Below are 23,124 nucleotides of genomic sequence, written 5' to 3'. Positions count from 1 at the left end.
GTCGGATCAGGTCCGCAAGCCCTTTGATAAATGGGCCCCTAAGTTACAAAAAATAAAAAACACTAAGTTACACAAAATAAAAAATAAACTATCAAATATTTAAACTAATTACACCTAATCTAAGAGCCCTATGAAAATAAAAAAGCCCCCCCAAAATAAAAAAAAACCTTAGCCTAAACTAAACTGCCAATGGCCCTTAAAAGGGCCTTTTGCGGGGCATTGCCCCAAAGAAATCAGTTCTTTTACCTGTAAATAAAAATACAAATACCCCCCCCAACAGTAAAACCCACCACCCACACAACCATCCCCCCAAATAAAAACCTAATCTAAAAAAACCTAAGCTCCCCATTGCCCTGAAAAGGGCATTTGGATGGGCATTGCCCTTAAAAGGGCATTTAGCTCTTTTTCAACCCAAACCCCTAATCCAAAATTAAAACCCACCCAATAAACCCTTAAAAAAAAATAACACTAACCCCCGAAGATCCACTTACAGTTTTGAAGACCGGACATCCATCCTCAACGAAGTGGCAGAAGTCCTCATCGAAGCCGGCAGAAGTCTTCACCCAAGCGGGCCGAAGTCTTCATCCAAGCCAGCAGAAGTCTTCATCCAGACGGCATCTTCTATCTTCATCCATCCGGCGCGGAGCGGCTCCATCTTTAAGACATCCGGCGCGGAGCATCCTCTTCAATCGACGTCTTCTTCCGAATAAAGTTTTCCTTTAAATGACGTCATCCAAGATGGTGTCCCTTGGATTCCGATTGGCTGATAGATTTCTATCAGCCAATCAGAATTAAGGTTGAAAAAATCCTATTGGCTGTTGCAATCAGCCAATAGGATTGAGCTTTCATCCTATTGGCTGATCCAATCAGCAAATAGAATGCAAGCTCAATCCTAATTTTTAATAGTAGATTTAAATTATTTGAGTAGGGTTAGGTTTTTAACTATATAATATAGTTAATTTAATTTGTAGTTTAATTTAATTTTAGTATAACAGTTAGGGTAGATTAATTAATAGTTTAATATAGTTTATTGTAATTTTAGTATAATAGTTAGGGTAGGTTAATTTATAGTTTAATATAGTTTAATTTAAATCTAAAGGTAAGTTTAAATTTATTATAAGATAGGGATAGGGGTTAATATATTTATTTAGGTGGCGGCGGGGTCTGGGAGCGGCGGGATAGGGGTTAATAACATTATGTAGGTTGCGGCGATGTCTGGGAGCGGCAGAATAGGGGTTAATAAAATTATGTAGGGGGCGGCAGATTAGGGGTGTTTAGACTCAGGGCTTATGTTAGGGTGTTAGGTGTAAAAGTAACTTTTATTCTACCATAGAAATCAATGGGATATCTGGCAGCAGCGAACATGAGCTTTGGCTGCTTTCAGACTCCAATTGATTCCTATGGCATCCGCGGCCTCCAGGGCGGCGGATTGAAAAGCAGGAACGCTGGGCCAAAATAGTGGCGAGCGTACCTGTTAACTATTTGATAAATAGCAAAAGTAGTCAGATAGTGCCGAATTTGTATTCGGAACATCTGTAATGATGTAAGCATCGATCTGTGTCGGAGTGAGACCGGCGGATCGTATGTTACGTCACAAATTTCAACTTTTTCTGGTCTGTAGGCTTTGAAAAATAAGGCGAATCAGGCTTGCCACAATTACGCTGCAGAATTCTAGCGTATTTGCGGTTGACGGCTTGATAAATAGGCTTGATAACAGGCCTCTGTATCTTTAATGGATTACACAATGTACAACACATTTAATTTAAATCATACCGTTGTTTTAAGAGCTCCTCTACATCCTTGCACATTTTTCTTCCCTCGAGTAATCGCTGAAGGATTGTTTCATATCCCAAATTCAGGGTCAGGTCTGTGCACTTAAAAAAAAAAGAAAAGTAGCATTAAGTATTAATTAAGAGACCAAGGTAAAGCTTAATATATTCATTATTATTCTGTTTGCATCAGAATTCTAACACTTGTCACAAGTACTCAGTTTCACCAAAGGATAGTAAGAGAACAAAGTATAAATATTAAAAAACAATTACATGATTAAACTCCCATATCTAATTTAATTAAAATCTAATTAAATTTTCTTTGTTTGGGGGGGGGGGGTAATTTTACACTTTCCATGCTATGCTTTTTAACATTTGATTGGAAGCTTACACTCTGGCATTAATGTCATTTTTCCCATCTAGGGCCAGAAAACAAGTGGAGCACAAAAGTTTGAGCCCGGCGATAATGGGTTTATCACAGGGTTTTGTGCTGATCCGGCTTACCGCTGGTATTAAAAGTTGAAAGCAATCACGATATGTACACATATATAGACATATATAGAAGTGCATTAGAGCCCTTTGCAGTTAAGTAGATGAAAATAAGAAAACACATATTTATGCAATATTCATACTTAATAAAGGTTTTAACTATGTATTTACTGTAAATATTTCACATTTCAATAATCTGCACATAGCAGAATATCTTCTATGTATTTGTAAATAGATATTCCTATTTATATCTGTCTATATCTATACCTATATATAATCATGTATACCAAAATGCCATCAGATATATAAAGAAATATGTATTTATGAATAAATAGAACATAGTCTGCAATGTGCAGAACATTTCAATGTGAAATATTAATATTTTCATGTTGGGTTAGTGCAGAGTTTTTTTTTTTTTTTTCCACTTTTTATCCTCCATTGACTTCTATGGAGGAATCGGTTATTGAACATGCGATATTGAAGTTCGCCTTTTTGCACGCATTGGGTTAGTGCAAACGCGATAACTTTTTACTTTCAACTCGTAATACCAGCGCAGCCCGTTGCGCGCAAAAATATTTCTTCTAGCGCAATTAGTGCTATAGCGGAAGTGATAAATAGCGCTCCACTTGTAATCTAGACCCTAGTTTTTATTAAAAATGTGTGTGTGTGTGTTTATTGTTTATTTGCAGTATATGTCTGTGTATTTTGGGTAACCTGACATAAATGCTAAAGGTATCAGGACACCAAAGCAGGTGCCAACTTTCTTTCAAGCTACAGCTTGGCCATGTTTTCCTTGAAACTTATGAGTTATACAGGCTGCAGGGAGGAAAATGTATTGTGAAAAACTTTCAAAATGCTCTAAACTTAGAGGCGGTTTTCAACGGTTTAAAAATCAATTTGAGCCTAGCTAGGTACAAAGCAAATTTAATGATAAAAGTAAATTGGATAGTTGTTTAAAATTGCATACCCTATCTGAATCATGTAAGTTTAATTTTGACTAGACTGTCCCTTTACATTTTTAAAGTGCACCCCCTGCTCAATGATCTTCGCCCTACACAATGTTTACCTTTCGAGCGAGATCCATTATTTTCAATAGGAGACCTCTCACCACTCACAGGAACTGCCCCTTGTTTAAGATAATTCTACCAGGGCAGCCCCTATGTGGTTCGGCATGAAAAAACACGTCTGATCTGGCAAAGTTTAGATAATCTGCCCCTTAGACTCTCCCTAATACACTACTTATTTGATGTAGATTAAATTATATTTGATATGTTATTTCTGAGTCAGATTTATTTTTCTTTCTATTTTTAACATTTTGTTTACATATTGTTTTATTTCTCTCTTTTCACATCTCTAATCTCAGGAAAGGGTCTATTTGTTTTTTTTACATATATTACATCATGTATATACAGCTATAATCATGCTTTGGTCTCTTAAAGGTTTCATCAATTCTTTTTTATTAAGAGTTTCCACCAAAGGGCCTTCTTTTCATTTCTTGTGTTGTATTAAATGTTATTGAATTTGGTTATCAAATTGTAAATTAGTGATACATACATTAGTAATACATTTTCTGTCACCATGAAAAAAGAATCATATTTACATAATAACTAACAAAAATATATGATATTTCTATCAGTGTATGAATGAAAATAGCAAAATAGAAAATATATGGGAAAAACCTAGATTTCAACATGGTGGTGCTCATTGCTTATGGATACTAAAACATAACTTCTGAACTTTGGTCTATATTGGGGTCGATTACAATATTTTGGAGAAACGTAACTAATGATTTTCAACAGACAAACACCATTAACCCTTTAATGACCACAGCACTTTTCCATTTTCTGTCCGTTTGGGACCAAGGCTATTTTTACATTTTTGCGGTGTTTGTGTTTAGCTGTAATTTTCATCTTACTCATTTACTGTACCCACACATATTATATACCGTTTTTCTCGCCATTAAATGGACTTTCTAAAGATACCATTATTTTCATCATATCTTATAATTTACTATAAAAATTTTTATAAAATATGAGGAAAAAATTGAAAAAAACACACTTTTTCTAACTTTGACCCCCAAAATCTGTTACACATCTACAACCACCAAAAAACACCCATGCTAAATAGTTTCTAAATTTTGTCCTGAGTTTAGAAATACCCAATGTTTACATCTTCTTTGCTTTTTTTGTAAGTTATAGGGCCATAAATACAAGTAGCACTTTGCTATTTCCAAACCATTATTTTTCAAAATTAGCGCTAGTTACATTAGAACACTAATATCTTTCAGGAATCTCTGAATATCCATTGACATGTATATATTTTTTTTTAGTAGACATCCCAAAGTATTGATCTAGGCCCATTTTGGTATATTTCATGCCACCATTTCACCGCCAAATGCGATTAAATACAAAAAATCGTTCACTTTCTCCAACATTGGTGTGTCCGGTCCACGGCATCATCCTTACTTGTGGGATATTCTCTTCCCCAACAGGAAATGGCAAAGAGTCCCAGCAAAGCTGGTCACATGATCCCTCCTAGGCTCCGCCCACCCCAGTCATTCTCTTTGCCGTTGCACAGGCAACATCTCCACAGAGATGGTTAAGAGTTTTTTGGTGTTTAAATGTAGTTTTATTCTTCTATCAAGTGTTTGTTATTTTAAAATAGTGCTGGTATGTACTATTTACTCTGAAACAGAAAAGGATGAAGATTTCTGTTTGTAAGAGGTAGATGATTTTAGCAGACAGTAACTAAAATCGATTGCTGTTTCCACACAGGACTGTTGAGATGAAGTAACTTCAGTTGGGGGAAACAGTTAGCAGTCTTTTCTGCTTAAGGTATGACTAGTCATATTTCTAACAAGACCATGTAATGCTGGAAGGCTGTCATTTCCCCTCATGGGGACCGGTAAGCCATTTTCTTAGTTAAACATAAAAGAATAAAGGGCTTCAAAAAGGGCTTAAAAACTGGTAGACATTTTTCTGGGCTAAAACAATTGCTTTACTAGGCATATTATGCAGATTCTAACTAATTATTGGTATTATAATCTTGGGGAACGTTTAGAAAAACGGCAGGCACTGTGTTGGACACCTTTTTCAGATGGGGGCCTTTCTAGTTATAGACAGAGCCTCATTCTGGGACTGTATAGGGGTTAAATATAAAAACGGCTCCGGTTCCGTTAATTTAAAGGTTAAAGCTCTGAAATTTGGTGTGCAATACTTTTAATGCTTTAAGACACTGTGGTGAAATTTTGGTGAATTTTGAACAATTCCTTCATACTTTTTCACATATTCAGTAATAAAGTGTTTTCAGTTTGAAATTTAAAGTGACAGTAACGGTTTTATTTTAAAACGTTTTTTGTGCTTTGTTGACAAGTTTAAGCCTGTTTAACATGTCTGTACCATCAGATAAGCTATGTTCTATATGTATGAAAGCCAATGTGTCTCCCCATTTAAATTTATGTGATAATTGTGCCATAGTGTCCAAACAAAGTAAGGACAGTAATGCAACAGATAATGATATTGCCCAAGATGATTCCTCAAATGAGGGGAGTAAACATGATACTACATCATCCCCTACTGTGTCTACACCAGTTATGCCCACACAGGAGGCCCCTAGTACATCTAGTGCGCCAATACTTATTACCATGCAACAATTAACGGCTGTAATGGATAACTCCATAGCAAATCTTTTATCCAAAATGCCTACTTATCAGAGAAAGCGTGATTGCTCTGTTTTAAACACTGAAGAGCAAGAGGACGCTGATGATAACTGTTCTGACATACCCTCACACCAATCTCAAGGGGCCATGAGGGAGGTTTTGTCTGATGGAGAAATTTCAGATTCAGGAAAAATTTCTCATCAAGCTGAACCTGATGTTGTGACATTTAAATTTAAATTAGAACATCTCCGCGCACTGCTTAAGGAGGTGTTATCTACTCTGGATGATTGTGACAATTTGGTCATTCCAGAGAAATTATGTAAGATGGACAAGTTCCTAGAGGTTCCGGTGCCCCCCGACGCTTTTCCTATACCCAAGCGGGTGGCGGACATAGTAAATAAAGAGTGGGAAAGGCCCGGCATACCTTTTGTTCCCCCCCCTATATTTAAGAAATTATTTCCTATAGTCGACCCCAGAAAGGACTTATGGCAGACAGTCCCCAAGGTCGAGGGGGCGGTTTCTACTCTAAACAAACGAACTACTATTCCTATCGAAGATAGTTGTGCTTTCAAAGATCCTATGGATAAGAAATTAGAGGGTTTGCTTAAAAAGATTTTTGTACAGCAAGGTTACCTTCTACAACCAATTTCATGCATTGTTCCTGTCACTACGGCAGCGTGTTTCTGGTTCGAGGAACTAGAAAAATCGCTCAGTAAAGAATCTTCGTATGAGGAGGTTATGGACAGAGTTCAAGCACTTAAATTGGCTAACTCTTTTGTTTTAGATGCCGCTTTGCTAGCTAGATTAGCGGCGAAAAATTCAGGGTTTGCTGTCATGGCGCGCAGAGTGCTTTGGCTAAAGTCTTGGTCAGCGGATGTGTCTTCCAAGACAAAATTGCTTAACATTCCTTTCAAAGGTAAAACATTATTTGGACCTGATTTGAAAGAGATTATTTCAGACATCACTGGGGGAAAGGGCCACGCCCTCCCACAGGATAGGTCTTTTAAGGCTAATAATAAGCCTAATTTTCGTCCCTTTCGCAGAAACGGACCAGTCTCTAATTCTGTATCCTCTAAGCAAGAGGGTAATACTTCACAACCCAAACCAGCCTGGAAACTAATGCAAGGCTGGAACAAGGGTAAGCAGGCCAAGAAGCCTACCACTGCTACCAAAACAGCATGAAGGGATAGCCCCCGATCCGGGACCGGATCTAGTGGGGGGCAGACTTTCTCTCTTTGCTCAGGCTTGGGCAAGAGATGTTCAGGATCCTTGGGCGCTAGAAATAGTTTCTCAAGGTTATCTCCTGGAATTCAAGGAACTACCCCCAAGGGGAAGGTTCCACAGGTCTCAATTATCTTCAAACCAAATAAAGAGACAGGCATTCTTACATTGTGTAGAAGACCTGCTAAAGATGGGAGTGATACATCCAGTTCCAATAAGAGAACAAGGAATGGGATTTTATTCCAATCTGTTCATAGTTCCCAAAAAGAGGGAACATTCAGACCAATTTTGGATCTAAAGATCCTAAACAAATTTCTCAGGGTACCATCGTTCAAAATGGAAACTATTCGAACGATCCTACCTACTATCCAGGAAAATCAATTTATGACTACCGTGGATTTAAAGGATGCGTACCTACATATTCCTATCCACAAGGAACATCATCAGTTCCTAAGGTTCGCTTTTCTGGACAAGCATTACCAGTTTGTGGCACTTCCATTTGGATTAGCCACTGCTCCAAGGATTTTCACAAAGGTACTAGGGTCCCTTCTAGCGGTTCTAAGACCAAGGGGCATTGCAGTAGTACCTTACTTGGACGACATCCTGATTCAAGCGTCGTCCCTGTCAAAAGCAAAGGCTCATACGGACATCGTCCTAGCCTTTCTCAGATCTCACGGATGGAAGGTGAACAAAGAAAAAAGTTCTCTGTCCCCGTCAACAAGAGTTCCCTTCTTGGGAACAATAATAGATTCCTTAGAAATGACGATTTTTCTGACAGAGGTCAGAAAATCAAAACTTCTAAGCTCTTGTCAAGTACTTCATTCTGTTCCTCGTCCTTCCATAGCGCAGTGCATGGAAGTAATAGGATTGATGGTTGCAACAATGGACATAGTTCCTTTTACACGAATTCATCTAAGACCATTACAACTGTGCATGCTCAGACAGTGGAATGGGGATTATACAGACTTGTCTCCGACGATTCAAGTAGATCAAAAGACCAGAGATTCACTCCGTTGGTGGCTGACCCTGGACAATCTGTCACAGGGAATGAGCTTCCGCAGACCAGAGTGGGTCATTGTCACGACCGACGCCAGCCTAGTGGGCTGGGGCGCGGTCTGGGAATCCCTGAAAGCTCAGGGTCTATGGTCTCGGGAAGAGTCTCTTCTCCCGATAAACATTCTGGAACTGAGAGCGATATTCAATGCTCTCAGAGCTTGGCCTCAACTAGCAAAGGCCAAATTCATAAGTTTTCAGTCAGACAACATGACGACCGTTGCATATATCAATCATCAGGGGGGAACAAGGACTTCCCTGGCAATGAAAGAAGTGACCAAGATAATTCAATGGGCGGAGGATCACTCCTGCCACTTGTCTGCGATCCACATCCCAGGAGTGGAAAATTGGGAAGCGGATTTTCTGAGTCGTCAGACATTCCATCCGGGGGAGTGGGAACTCCATCCGGAAATCTTTGCCCAAATAACTCAATTATGGGGCATTCCAGACATGGATCTGATGGTGTCTCGTCAGAACTTCAAGGTTCCTTGCTACGGGTCCAGATCCAGGGATCCCAAGGCGACCCTAGTAGATGCACTAGTAGCACCTTGGACCTTCAAGCTAGCTTATGTATTCCCACCGTTTCCTCTCATCCCCAGGCTGGTAGCCAGGATCAATCTGGAGAGGGCCTCGGTGATCTTGATAGCTCCTGCGTGGCCACGCAGGACTTGGTATGCAGACCTGGTGAATATGTCATCGGCTCCACCATGGAAGCTACCTTTGAGACAGGACCTTCTTGTTCAGGGTCCATTCGAACATCCGAATCTGGTTTCCCTCCAACTGACGGCTTGGAGATTGAACGCTTGATTTTATCAGTGGGTTTTCAGATTCTGTAATAGATACTCTGATTCAGGCTAGAAAGCCTGTAACTAGAAAAATTTACCATAAAATATGGAAAAAATATATCTGTTGGTGTGAATCTAAAGGATTCCCATGGAACAAGATAAAAATTCCTAAGATTCTATCCTTTCTACAAGAAGGTTTGGAGAAAGGATTATCTGCAAGTTCTCTGAAGGGACAGATCTCTGCTTTATCTGTTTTACTTCACAAAAGACTGGCAGCTGTGCCAGATGTTCAAGCATTTGTTCAGGCTCCGGTTAGGATCAAGCCTGTTTACAGACCTTTGACTCCTCCCTGGAGTCTAAATCTAGTTCTTTCAGTTCTTCAAGGGGTTCCGTTTGAACCCTTACATTCCGTAGATATTAAGTTATTATCTTGGAAAGTTTTGTTTTTGGTTGCAATTTCTTCTGCTAGAAGAGTTTCAGAGTTATCTGCTCTGCAGTGTTCTCCGCCCTATCTGGTGTTCCATGCAGATAAGGTGGTTTTGCGTACTAAGCCTGGTTTTCTTCCGAAAGTTGTTTCCAACAAAAATATTAACCAGGAGATAGTTGTACCTTCTTTGTGTCCGAATCCAGTTTCAAAGAAGGAACGTTTGTTACACAATTTGGACGTAGTCCGTGCTCTAAAATTCTATTTAGAGGCTACTAAAGATTTCAGACAAACATCTTCCTTGTTTGTTGTTTATTCTGGTAAAAGGAGAGGTCAAAAAGCGACTTCTACCTCTCTTTCCTTTTGGCTTAAAAGCATTATCCGATTGGCTTATGAGACTGCCGGACGGCAGCCTCCTGAAAGAATCACAGCTCACTCCACTAGGGCTGTGGCTTCCACATGGGCCTTCAAGAACGAGGCTTCTGTTGACCAGATATGTAAGGCAGCGACTTGGTCTTCACTGCACACTTTTGCCAAATTTTACAAATTTGATACTTTTGCTTCTTCGGAGGCTATTTTTGGGAGAAAGGTTTTGCAAGCCGTGGTGCCTTCCATTTAGGTGACCTGATTTGCTCCCTCCCTTCATCCGTGTCCTAAAGCTTTGGTATTGGTTCCCACAAGTAAGGATGACGCCTTGGACCGGACACACCAATGTTGGAGAAAACAGAATTTATGCTTACCTGATAAATTACTTTCTCCAACGGTGTGTCCGGTCCACGGCCCGCCCTGGTTTTTTAATCAGGTCTGATGAATTATTTTCTCTAACTACAGTCACCACGGTATCATATGGTTTCTCCTATATATATTTCCTCCTGTCCGTCGGTCGAATGACTGGGGTGGGCGGAGCCTAGGAGGGATCATGTGACCAGCTTTGCTGGGACTCTTTGCCATTTCCTGTTGGGGAAGAGAATATCCCACAAGTAAGGATGACGCCGTGGACCGGACACACCGTTGGAGAAAGTAATTTATCAGGTAAGCATAAATTCTGTTTTTTTACAAATTTTTTCACAAACTTTTGGTTTCTCACTGAAATTATTTACAAACAGCTTGTGCAATTATGGCTTAAATGGTTGTAAATTCTTCTCTTGGATCCCCTTTGTTCAGAAATAGCAGACATATATGGCTTTGGCGTTGCTTTTTAGTAATTAGAAGGCTGCTAAATGCCACTGCGCACTACACGTGTATTATGCCCAGCAGTGAAGGGGTTAATTATGGAGCATGTAGGGAGCTTCTAGGGTTAATTTTAGCTTTAGTGTAGTGTAGTAGACAACCCCAAGTATTGATCTAGGCCCATTTTGGTATATTTCATGCCACCATTTCACCGCCAAATGCGATCAAATTAAAAAAAACGTAAAATTTTTCACAATTTTAGGTTTCTCACTGAAATCATTTACAAACAGCTTGTGCAATTATGGCACACATGGTTGTAAATGCTTCTCTGGGATCCCCTTTGTTCAGAAATAGCAGACATATATGGCTTTGGCGTTGCTTTTTGGTAATTAGAAGGCCGCCAAATGCCGCTGCATTTCACACGTGTATTATGGCTAGCAGTGAAGGGGTTAATTATGTAGCTTGTAGGGAGCTTGCAGGGTTAATTTTAGCTTTAGTGTAGAGCTCAGCCTCCCACCTGAAACATGACACCCCCTGATCCCTCCCAAACAGCTCTCTTCCCTCCCCCACCCCCCAATTGTCTCTGCCAGTACTAAAATAAAAGCTATATTTGGGCTTTTTGTGTGTGTTTTTTTAGCATATTTACATATGCTGCTGTGTAGGATCCCCCCTTAGCCCCCAGCCTTACTGATCCCCCACCAAAGAGCTCTCTAACCCTCCCCCTCTGCCTTAATGGGCGCCATCTTGGGTACTGGCAGCTGTCTGCCAGTACCCAGTTTAGTGAAAAAATTTGCCTTTTTTTTTAAAAAAAACCCTTTTCTGTAGTGTAGCTTCCCCCCCCCCACCAAGATCAACCCCCCACCCCTTCCACATCTCTTAGCTGTTTATTTACAGCTTTCAAAAACTTATTTTGTTGTACTTTTGAAAGTTTATTTTTCTGTAGTGTAGCGGTTCCCTCCCGCTCCCGCCCCGTGCACGCGCCCGCCCGCCGCCCCCCCGTGCACGTGCGCGCTCCCGCCCCCCTCCACTCCACTGGGCACATCGATGGCCGCCCACCCGCCTCCCAGACTTGCTCCCACCCACCAACGATACCGGCCACCGATGTCCGGTGCAGAGAGGGCCACAGAGTGGCTCTCTCTGCATCGGATGGCCAAGGGGGGTTATTGCAGGATGCCTCCATATCGAGGCATCACTGCAATAACCGGAAAGCAGCTGGAAGCGAGCAGGATCGCTTCCAGCTGCTTTCCAGACCAAGGACGTACGCCACACGTCCTCGGTCATTAACTGTATTTTTTTTGAGGACGTGTGGCGTACGTCCTTGGTCCTTAAGGGGTTAAAGTCTATAGGGATTTTTGTAGATAAATTATGTGATACATTTTTCTAAAGTATTATATCGATTCCATTGTCAGTGTGTTTTTTTAGAGATCACAATCACAAAATGCTGTTAAAGGGACAGTCTACAATAGAATTTGTATTGTTTAAAAAGATAGATAACCCCTTTATTACCCATTCCCCAGTTGGCATTAAGCTCCATACCGCACAAAAGCCAAGGGCTGATTTGACGCGCTCGGGCACGCTTTCCCTCACAGACATCAATGAAAAAAACCTAACACTTGAAGTGTGGAATGAAAAATCTCTGTAACGCAACCCCATTGATGTATATGGGGGAAAAAAAAGTTACGTTTAAACCTAACATCCTTACATAAACCCCTAGTCTAAACACCCCTAATCCACCGCCCCGAACCTAAATAAAGTTATTAACCCTTAATCCGCTGTTCCCGACATTGCCAACACTAATAAAAGCTATTAACCCCTAATCCGCCACTCCCCAACATCACCGCCACTAAATAAAATTATTAACCCCTAAACCTCCGGCCTCCCATATAGCGGCCACTAAATAAATATATTAACCCCTAAACCTCCGGCCCCCCACATCGCCACTTCTAAATAAAACTTTTAACCCCTAAACCGTCAGCCACCCCACATTGCAAAACACTAAATGAAACCATTAACCCCTAAACCTAGCACACCCCTAACTTTAAATTAAAATTACAATATAACTATATTTAAATAAATAAAAACTTACCTGTGAAATAAAAATAAACCTAACATTAAACTATAAATTAACCTAACATAACTATTCTAATAAAATAAAAAAATACTACCAATTAAAAAATCTAAATTACAGTGGCGGCGATGTGGGAGAACTGAGGTTTAGGGGTTAATAACTTTATTATAGTGGCGGCGATGTCGGGAGTGGCGGTTTAGGGGTTAATATATTTAAATAGTGTCGGCGATGTGGGTGGGCAGCAGATTAGGGGTTAATAGGTTTATTTAATAGTCGCAATGTGGTTGGGCGTCAGATTAGTGGTTAATAGGTTTAATATAGTGTTTGTGATGTGGGAGGGTGGAAGTTTAGGGGTTAATAGGTAGTTTATGGGTGTTAGTGTACTTAGTAACACTTTAGTTTTGAGTTTTGTGAAACATTTTTGTTTCTCAAAATCCGTAACTACTGCTCTGAGATGGTGGTATGGCTTGTGTCGGTATAAGCTGTAACGCAAGCATTTTAGCCAGTCCGCACAACCTGTAATTACCAACGCTATGAAAATCCCATACAAAAACATCATTTTTTTGAACGTGGAATGGACATTGCGTAACAGGTTAAATTGCTTGCGATAAAGCTATACTGACACGACTCGTAATATGCGTTCCTGGCCATTCCAGCGCAATAGCCATTTTTTTCAGCGTTAAAAGCCATACCGCACTGTAACACAGAACTCGTAATCTAGGTGATTGTTATCTATATGACCCACATGAACTATCAGTCTCCTGTTGTGAAAAGCAAATAAAAAAGCATGTGATTAAGAGGCTGTCTATAGAGTCTTTAAAAAAAGATTTAGAGGTTTAAACGTTATAAAGTATATTAATCTAACAATGTTGGTTGAGCAAAGCTGGGGAATGGGTAGTAAATACATTATCTTTTTAAACAATAACAATTTTTGTGTAGACTGTCCCTTTAATATTGTTCAAACACAAAATGGAAATTTATGCTTACCTGATAAATTGATTTCTTCTACGATACAACGAGTCCACGGATTCATCTTTACTTGTGGGATATTATCCTCCTGCTAACAGGAAGTGGCAAAGAGCACCACAGCAGAGTTGTCTATATAGCTCCTCCCTTGACTCCACCCCCCAGTCATTCGACCGAAGGTATAGGAAGAAAAAGGAGAAACTAAAAAGGTGCAGAGGTGACTGTAGTTTGAAAACAAAAATATAATCTGTCTAAAATGACAGGGAGGGCAGTGGACTTGTCGCATCGTAGAAGAAATCAATTTATCGGGTAAGCATAAATTTCCTTTTCTTCTACTAGATACGAGTCCACGGATTCATCCTTACTTGTGGGATACAATACCAAAGCAACAGGACACGGATGAACGGGAGGGACAAGACAGATACCTAAACGGAAGGCACCACTGCTTGAAGAACTTTTCTCCCAAAAATAGCCTCAGAAGAAGCAAAAGTATAAAATTTGGAAAATTTGGAAAAGGTATGAAGGGAGGACCAAGTTGCAGCCTTACAAATCTGTTCAACAGAAGCATAGTTTTTAAAAGCCCATGTGGAAGCCACCGCTCTAGTAGAATGAGCTGTAATTTTTTCAGGAGGCTGCTTTCCAGCAGTCTCGTATGCAAAACGGATGATGCTTTTCAGCCAAAAAGAAAGAGAGGTAGCCGTAGCTTTTTGACCCCTACGCTTTCTAGAATAAACAACAAATAGGGAAGATGTTTGACGGAAATCCTTGGTCGCTTGTAAGTAAAACTTCAAGGCACGAACCACGTCCAAGTTATGTAACAGACGCTCTTTCTTAGAGGAAGGATTAGGACACAGAGAAGGAACAACAATTTCCTGATTAATATTCTTATTTGAAACAACCTTAGGAAGGAATCCAGGTTTAGTACGCAAAACCACCTTATCAGAATGGAATATAAGATAAGGCGAATCACATTGTAACACAGAAAGCTCAGAAACTCTTTGAGCCGAAGAGATAGCAACTAAAAACAAAACTTTCCAAGATAACAGCTTAATATCTATGGAATGCATGGGTTCAAACGGAACCCCTTGAAGCACATTTAGAACTAAATTCAAACTCCATGGCGGAGCAACAGGTTTAAACACAGGCTTGATTCTAACTAAAGCCTGACAAAAAGACTGAACGTCTAGAACATCCGCCAGACGCTTGTATAGTAAAATTGACAAAGCAGAAATTTGTCCCTTTAAGGAACTAGCCGACAATCCCTTCTCCAATCCTTCTTGGAGAAAGGACAAAATCCTAGGAATCCTAATCCTACTCCATGAGTAGCCCTTGGATTTGCACCAATAAAGATATTTATGCCATATCTTATGGTAAATTTTCTTAGTGACAGGCTTTCGAGCCTGAATCAAGGTATCAATGACCGACTCAGAGAATCCCCGCTTAGACAAAATCAAGCGTTCAATCTCCAGGCAGTCAGTTGCAGAGAAATTAGATTTGTATGTTGGAACGGACCTTGAATTAGAAGGTCCCGTCTCAGTGGCAGTTTCCACGGTGGCAGAGATGACATTTCCACCAGGTCTGCATACAAAGTCCTGCGTGGCCACACAGGCGCTATAAAGATTACTGAAGCCCTCTCCTGTTTGATTCTGGCAATCAGACGAGGTAGGAGAGGAAAAGGAGGAAACACATAAGCCAGGTTGAACGACCAAGGTACTGCTAGAGCATCTATCAGTACTGCTTGTGGATCCCTTGATCTGGACCCGTAACAAGGAAGTTTGGCATTCTGACGAGATGCCATCAAATCCAATTCCGGTGTGCCCCATTGACGGATCAATGCCGCAAACACCTCTGGATGGAGCTTCCACTCCCTCGGATGAAAAGTTTGACGACTTAGAAAATCCGCTTCCCAGTTCTCTACTCCTGGGATATAGATTGCTGATAGATGGCAAGAGTGAGTCTCTGCCCATCGAAATATTTTTGAAACCTCTATCATCGCTAGAGAACTCTTTGTTCCCCCTTGATGACTGATATATGCTACAGTCGTTATATTGTCCGACTGGAGTCTTATGAATTTAGCCAAAGCCAACTGAGGCCACGCTTGGAGCGCGTTTAATATTGCTCTCAGTTCCAGAATATTTATTGGTAATAGGGACTCCTCCTGAGTCCAAACACCCTGAGCCTTCAGGGAATTCCAGACTGCACCCCAGCCCATGCTGGCCTGCGGAAGCACATTCCCTGGGACAGATGATCCTGTGACAACCACCAAAGAAGAGAGTCTCTGGTCTCTAGATCCAGATTTATCCGAGGAGATAAATCCGCATAATCCCCATTCCACTGTCTGAGCATGCACAGCTGCAGTGGTCTGAGATGTAAGCGAGCAAATGGAACAATGTCCATTGCCGCTACCATTAACCCAATGACCTCCATACACTGGCCACTGATGGCTGAGGAATGGAATGAAGTGCTCGGCAAGTAGTTAGGATCTTTGACTTTCTGACCTCCGTCAGAAAAATTTTCATGTCTACCGAGTCTATCAGAGTTCCTAGGAATGGGACTCTTGTCAGTGGAACTAGTGAACTCTTTTGTATATTCACTTTCCACCCGTGAGTCCTTAGAAAAGCCAACACGATGTCCGTGTGAGATTTGGCTAGCTGGTAAGTTGACGCCTGAATCAAAATATCGTCCAGATAGGGGGCCACTGCTATGCCCCGCGGCCTTAGAACCACCGCCAGAAGGGAATGTGAAGATACGCATCCTTCAAGTCCACGGTGGTCATATATTGACCCTCCTGGATCATTGGTAAAATTGTTCCTATGGTCTCCATCTTGAACGATGGGACTCTGAGAAATTTTTTAGACATTTGAGATCTAAAATCGGTCTGAAGGTTCCCTCTTTTTTGGGAACCACAAACAGATTTGAGTAAAACCCCTGTCCCTGTTCTAGTTTTGGAACTGGACAGATTACACCCATGGTATAGAGGTCTTCTACACAGCGTAAGAACGCCTCTCTTTTTGTCTGGTCTACAGACAAGCGTGAAAGATGAAGTCTCCCTCTGGGCGAAGAGAGAAAGTCTGCCCCCTACTAGATCCGGTCCCGGATCGGGGGCTGCCCTTTCATGCTGTCTTGGCAGCAGCAGCGGGCTTCTTGGCCTGTTTACCTTTATTCCAGGTCTGGTTAGGTCTCCAGACTGACTTGGATTGTGTAAAATTCCCCTCCTGCTTTGTGGCGGAGGAAAAGGGGAGGGTCCGCCTTTAAAGTTTTGAAAGGAACGAAAATTATTTTGTTTAACCCTTATTTTAACGGTCTTGTCCTGAGGAAGGGCATGACCTTTACCTCCAGTAATGTTGGAAATTATTTCCTTTAGTTCAGGCCCAAATAGGGTCTTACCCTTAAAGGGAATAGCTAGAAGTTTAGATTTTGATGACACATCAGCAGACCAAGACTTAAGCCATAACGCTCTACGCGCTAGAATGGCAAAGCCTGCATTTTTAGCTGCTAATTTAGCCATTTGAAAAGCGGCATCAGTAATAAATTTGCTAGCTTGAGAGCCTTAATTCTATCCAAAATATCATCTAATGGGGTCTCAACCTTAAGAGACTCCTATAGAGCCTCAAACCAAAAAGCTGCTGCAGTAGTCACTGGAACAATGCACGCTATCGGCTGTAGAAGAAAACCCTGATGTATAAACAACTTCTTCAACAGACCCTCTAATTTTTTTATCCATAGGATCTTTGAAAGCACAACTGTCCTCAATATGTATAGTTGTACACTTAGCCAGGGTAGAAATAGCACCCTCCACCTTAGGTACCGTCTGCCAGGAATCCCGAATGGTGTCAGATATGGGAAACATTTTCTTAAAAGTAGGAGGGGGAGAGAACGGAATGCCTGGTCTATCCCATTCCTTAGTAACAATGTCTGAAATCCTTTTAGGTACTGGAAAAACATTGGTGTAAGTAGGGACCTCTAGATATTTATCCATTTTACACAACTTCTCTGGTGGGATTACAATAGGGTTCACAATCATCCAGAGTCGCTAAAACCTCCCGGAGTAACAGGCGGAGGTGTTCCAGCTTAAATTTAAAGGCTGTCATGTCCGAGTCTGTTTGAGGGAACACATTTCCTGAGTCTGAAAGTTCTCCCTCAGACAGCAATTCCCCTACCCCCAACTCAGAACACTGTGAAGGTACATCGGAGATGGCCAATAAAGCGTCAGAGGGCTCAGCATTTACTCTAGTACCGGACCTACTGCGCTTACCCTGTAAACCTGGCAGTTTAGATAATACCTCTGTAAGGGTAGTAGTAAAAGAATTAGACGCACTAGATGTACTTGGCGTCGCTTGAGTGGGCGTTAAAGGTTGTGACACTTGAGGAGAATTGGATGGCATAACCTGATTCTCTTCAGACTGAGAATCATCCCTAGACATACTTTTATCACTTAAAATATGTTCTTTGCAATGTAAGGCCCTTTCAGTACATGAGGGACACATCTTAAGTGGGGGTTCCACAATGGCTTCTAAACACATAGAACATTGACTTTCCTCAATGTCAGACATGTTGAACAGGCTAGTAATAATCACAAAAAGTCCTGAAAGCACTTTATTTAGTGAAAAAAACAACAATCTGAAAAAACGGTACTGCGCCTTTAAGAGTAAAAAAACATACAAGTTTTCCAAAACTGTCTTAAAATGTAATAAATATCACAATTTTTGCATATATGTGTTTAATCTTGTCAGCTAAGATTGCACCACAAGTAAGGAAAGTTAACCCTTTATAGAAAAAAACGTTACTCAAAAACGTTTATTAAAAGTAATAAAGCAACCCCTTGCACCTCGCCACAGCTCTGCTGTGGCGCCTACCTGCCCTCAGGGGTCTGTAAAACACACTACATGTAGGATTACTGCTTACCCCTTCCCTTAAGGGAACTATGTCAGCCAGTTCTGAAATACCACAGTCTCTCCAGAAAAAAATGACTGAACATACCTCAATGCTTGTAGCATGAAAAACGTTCCTCACACTGAAGCTTCTCAAGTACTCCTCAGCCATTCTGTGGGAACTACTCTGGATCTTAGTGACAACTGCTAAGATCATCAGTCTCCAGGCAGAAATCTTTATCCATCTGCTGCCTGAGAAAAAATAGCACTCACCGGTACCATTTAAAATAAAAAAAGTCTTGCTTGAAGAAAATAAAAACTATAATTTTATCACCTCTTTCACTTTACCTCTTCCTATTACTTAGTATAGGCAAAGAGAATGACTAGGGGGTGGAGTCAAGGGAGGAGCTATATAGACAGCTCTGCTGTGGTGCTCTTTGCCACAAGTAAGGATGAATCAGTGGACTCGTCGTATCTAGTAGAAGAAATAATTACTTCCTGAAAACAACGCAACATCATTATTTGCCTTGTTAATCTCCTGTCAGGGTGCGAGGAATCAGACTGAGACGAGAAGTGCAAAAATAATCACACCTTTATTAATAGCAAAAAATAATAAAAAGTCCACAAGTCAAATAACAAGCCAGGAGTCAAAACCAGAGCTGGTAGTCAGACGAGCCAAGTCAGGAGCCAAAGCGAATAGTCAGACGAGCCGGAATCAGGAACAAGAAAAAACAGCATAGTCAGGAACAAGCCAGGGATCAGGAACCAGGAAGGACGTCAGGCAGCCAGGTAAAACACAGGAGCTCTCACAAACAGGTCTGAGACAACGCAAGGGCAAAGCATACTGAACAGAGGCCCTTTAAATAATAAGTGATGACATCACAATTCTGAGACCGCATCCTGTCTCACATGGATGATGCACAACAGTCTGGCCATAGAAGGAAGTGCAGGCAATGAGCATCATCCCCCATAATGCACCAAGTCAGGAAGAGAGTTGAGTAAAATGGCTGCCAGCAGCACATGGCAAACACAACAGGGAAAAGACCCTGACATCTCCTGATTTCAAAATCCAAAAACAAAATGGTCAGGATTGATCACAAATAAAGGCTGAAGGGCCTATATGTTGACTGAACCCCTTTAATAATGTATAATGATACTAATAGGTGACATGTGTGCAATAAACACATTGTTCCCCAAATCCATAGAAAAATCAGTGCATGTATTTTTAAAGCTTACATTCCTGCTTTTCAAATAAAGATATCAAGAGAATGAAGAAAAATCATGAAAGAAAACATTTGGATTTCATATCCCTTTAATGATTCATAGAGCATGCTGTTTTGAGAGACTTTACAAATTAATTCCAATTGTGCATAGTTTTATATGCACACTTTCTGGGCACCAGCTACTACTGAGCATGTACAAATTATGAGTCTGTGATTGCTGATGGCTGTCATATGATACAGGGGGCTGGCAAATTTAATGAAATTGAATGAAATTGTGAAAAAAATCAATGAAATTGAATGAAATTGGAACATGATCCCAGTCTCTCTGCATCCTCATGTACCGCTGTGAATCTAGTCCAGTATAACGGGAAAAGCTATAATACACAATAAAAAATATATATTAAAAAAAAAAAGTTTCCAATTTACTTCTATTATCAAATTAGCTTAGTTCTCATGTTATACTTGGTTGAAGAGATCTCTAGATTGCTAGCGTGTACATGTCGTCTTGAGCACTACATGACGGGGAATAGTGTTGCCATCTTGTTAATGTATAACATAGTTGCAAAATTTTGCCATATAATGTTACAGACATGTGCACACTCCAGAATTTTCATTTTTGATTTTCAATAAATGATAATAAGAAAACGAAGAAAAATTGATAATAGAAGTACTTCTTACTATTATTGCTTGCATTGAAAACGGATTCTTTCTCATGTTTTGTACTTATGTATAGATGCTTATATATTTAATTTGTCAGACAATATTGTATATGAGTTGATGCCTATGAAACTTGTATGTAACACACTCTATTTATGGATACTTGTAATGTATATTCTCAATAAAACATTTTTTTAACCCCTTAATGACCGAGGACGTGCAGGGTACGTCCTCTAAAAAAAGGCAGTTAACGCCTGAGGACGTACCCTGCACGTCCTCAGTCTGGAAAGCAGCTGGAAGCGATCCTGCTCGCTTCCAGCTGCTTTCCGGTTATTGCAGTGATGCCTCGACATCGAGGCATCCTGCAATAACACTTTCTGGCCATCCGATGCAGAGAGAGCCACTCTGTGGCCCTCTCTGCACCGGACATCGATGGCCGGTATCGTTGGTGGGTGGGAGCCGACTTGGGAGATGGGTGGGCGGCCATCGGTGTGATCTGGAAGGTGGAGGGGGGCGGGATCGGGGGCGGAGCCTTCGGGGGCGCGCACGGGCGCGCGCGCGTGCACGGTGGGTGGCGGGCGGGCGCGTGCACGGGGCGGGAGCGGGTGGGAACCGCTACACTACAGAAAAAAAGTAAAGAGTAAAGGGTATTAAAAAATTAAATAAACATTTAAAAAAAAAAAGCATTTAAGCGATCTGGAAGGGATGGGGGGTTGGTATTGGGGGGGGGGGAAGCTACACTACAGAAAAAGGAAATTTTTTTAATAAAAACACATATTTTCACTAAAATGGGTACTGGCAGACAGCTGCCAGTACCCAAGATGGCGCACATTAAGTCAGAGGGGGAGGGTTAGAGAGCTGTTGGGTGGGGGATCAGTGAGGTTGGGGGCTAAGGGGGATCCTACACAGAAGCATATGTAAATATGCTAAAACAAAATGCACAAAAATGCACAAATTTTCCTTTTATTTTAGTACTGGCAGAGTTTCTGCCAGTACTTAAGATGGCGGGGACATTTGTGGGGTAGGGGAGGGAAGAGAGATGTTTGGGAGGGATCAGGGGGTCTGATGTTTCAGGTGGGAGGCTGATCTCTACACTAAAGCTAAAATTAACCCTGCAAGCTCCCTACAAGCTACCTAATTAACCCCTTCACTGCTAGCCATAATACACGTGTGATGCGCAGCGCCATTTAGCAGCATTCTAATTACCAAAAAGCAACGCCAAAGTCATATATGTCTGCTATTTCTGAACAAAGGGGATCCCAGAGAAGCATTTACAACCATTTGTGCCATAATTGCACAAGCTGTTTGTAAATGATTTCAGTGACAAACCTAAAATTGTGAAAAATGTAATGTTTTTTTTAATTTGATCGCATTTGGCGGTGAAATGGTGGCATGAAATATACCAAAATGGGCCTAGATCAATACTTGGGGTTGTCTACTACACTACACTAAAGCTAAAAATACCCCAAAAAGCTCCTTACATGCTCCCTAATTAACCCCTTCACTGCTGGGCATAATACACGTGTGGTGCGCAGTGGCATTTAGCGGCCTTCTAATTACCAAAAAGCAATGCCAAAGCCATATATGTCTGCTATTTCTGAACAAAGGGGATCCCAGAGAAGAATTTACAACCATTTATGCCATAATTGCACAAGCAGTTTGTAAATAATTTCAGTGAGAAACTGAAAGTTTGTGAAAAAATTTGTGAAAAAGTGAACAATTTTTTGTATTTGATCGCATTTGGCGGTGAAATGGTGGCATGAAATATACCAAAATGGGCCTAGATCAATACTTTGGGATGTCTTCTAAAAAAAAATATATATATGTCAATGGATATTCAGGGATTCCTGAAAGATATCAGTGTCCCAATGTAACTAGCGCTAATTTTGAAAAAAATATGTTTTGAAAATAGCAAAGTGCTACTTGTATTTATGGCCCTATAAGTTACAAAAAAAGCAAAGAAGATGTAAACATTGGGTATTTCTAAACTCAGGACAAAATTTAGAAACTATTTAGCATGGGTGTTTTTTGGTGGTTGTAGATATGTAACAGATTTTGGGGTTCAAAGTTAGAAAAAGTGTGTTTTTTTCCATTTTTCCTCATATTTTATAATTTTTTTTATAGTAAATGATAAGATATGATGAAAATAATGGTATTTTTAGAAAGTCCATTTAATGGCGAGAAAAACGGTATATAATATGTGTGGGTACAGTAAATGAGTAAGAGGAAAATTTCAGCTAAACACAAACACTGTAGAAATGTAAAAATAGCCTTGGTCCCAAACGGACAGAAAATGGAAAAGTGCTCTGGTCACTAAGGGGTTAAATGATATATATATATATATATATATATATATATATATATATATATACATATGTACACATATATACACATATATACTCACTGACTTCACCTATTATATGAATAACTGCTGTTTTTGTTTTTATTTGAATTTTGTATAATAAAAGATGATGTTTTTAAGAACTTCAAAAAAAAGTGTGAATTGAGCTATGTGTGCATTTATTATGAATGCAAGGAATGACAAGGGTTGGACTGGGATATCATACCGCACTGGAAATGTTTGAAGACCCCCCCACCTGCCCCCTCCACCCCTGGCCCAAGCCCCCCCGGCCGCACTTCCACAGCACGCTTTCACCCCCCGCCCTGCTTTAATCTCTTCTACCTTGCCTAGGGACACTTTTCTGCCATTACAGGCCCCAGCACCCTCATCAGGGGCGGAGCAGCCTTGAAGAAATGCGCTTTGCATGTG

General features: G+C 40.7%; 1 protein-coding gene across 1 annotated transcript in view; it reads right to left on the bottom strand.

The window, feature by feature from the left end:
• The window catches only part of PSTPIP1 (proline-serine-threonine phosphatase interacting protein 1), a 264,296-nt gene that overhangs the window by 147,123 nt on the left and 94,049 nt on the right, over positions 1 to 23,124 (bottom strand). Inside the window, exon 2 of the mRNA XM_053717260.1 lies at positions 1,774 to 1,874. Within this exon, the coding sequence (XP_053573235.1) occupies positions 1,774 to 1,874 (101 nt within the window). The remainder of the gene's footprint in view (positions 1 to 1,773; positions 1,875 to 23,124) is intronic.

Source organism: Bombina bombina, chromosome 6 (genome assembly GCF_027579735.1).
Source record: "Bombina bombina isolate aBomBom1 chromosome 6, aBomBom1.pri, whole genome shotgun sequence".
Taxonomy (NCBI): domain Eukaryota; kingdom Metazoa; phylum Chordata; class Amphibia; order Anura; family Bombinatoridae; genus Bombina; species Bombina bombina.
This window is presented reverse-complemented; position numbering and strand designations above follow the sequence as displayed.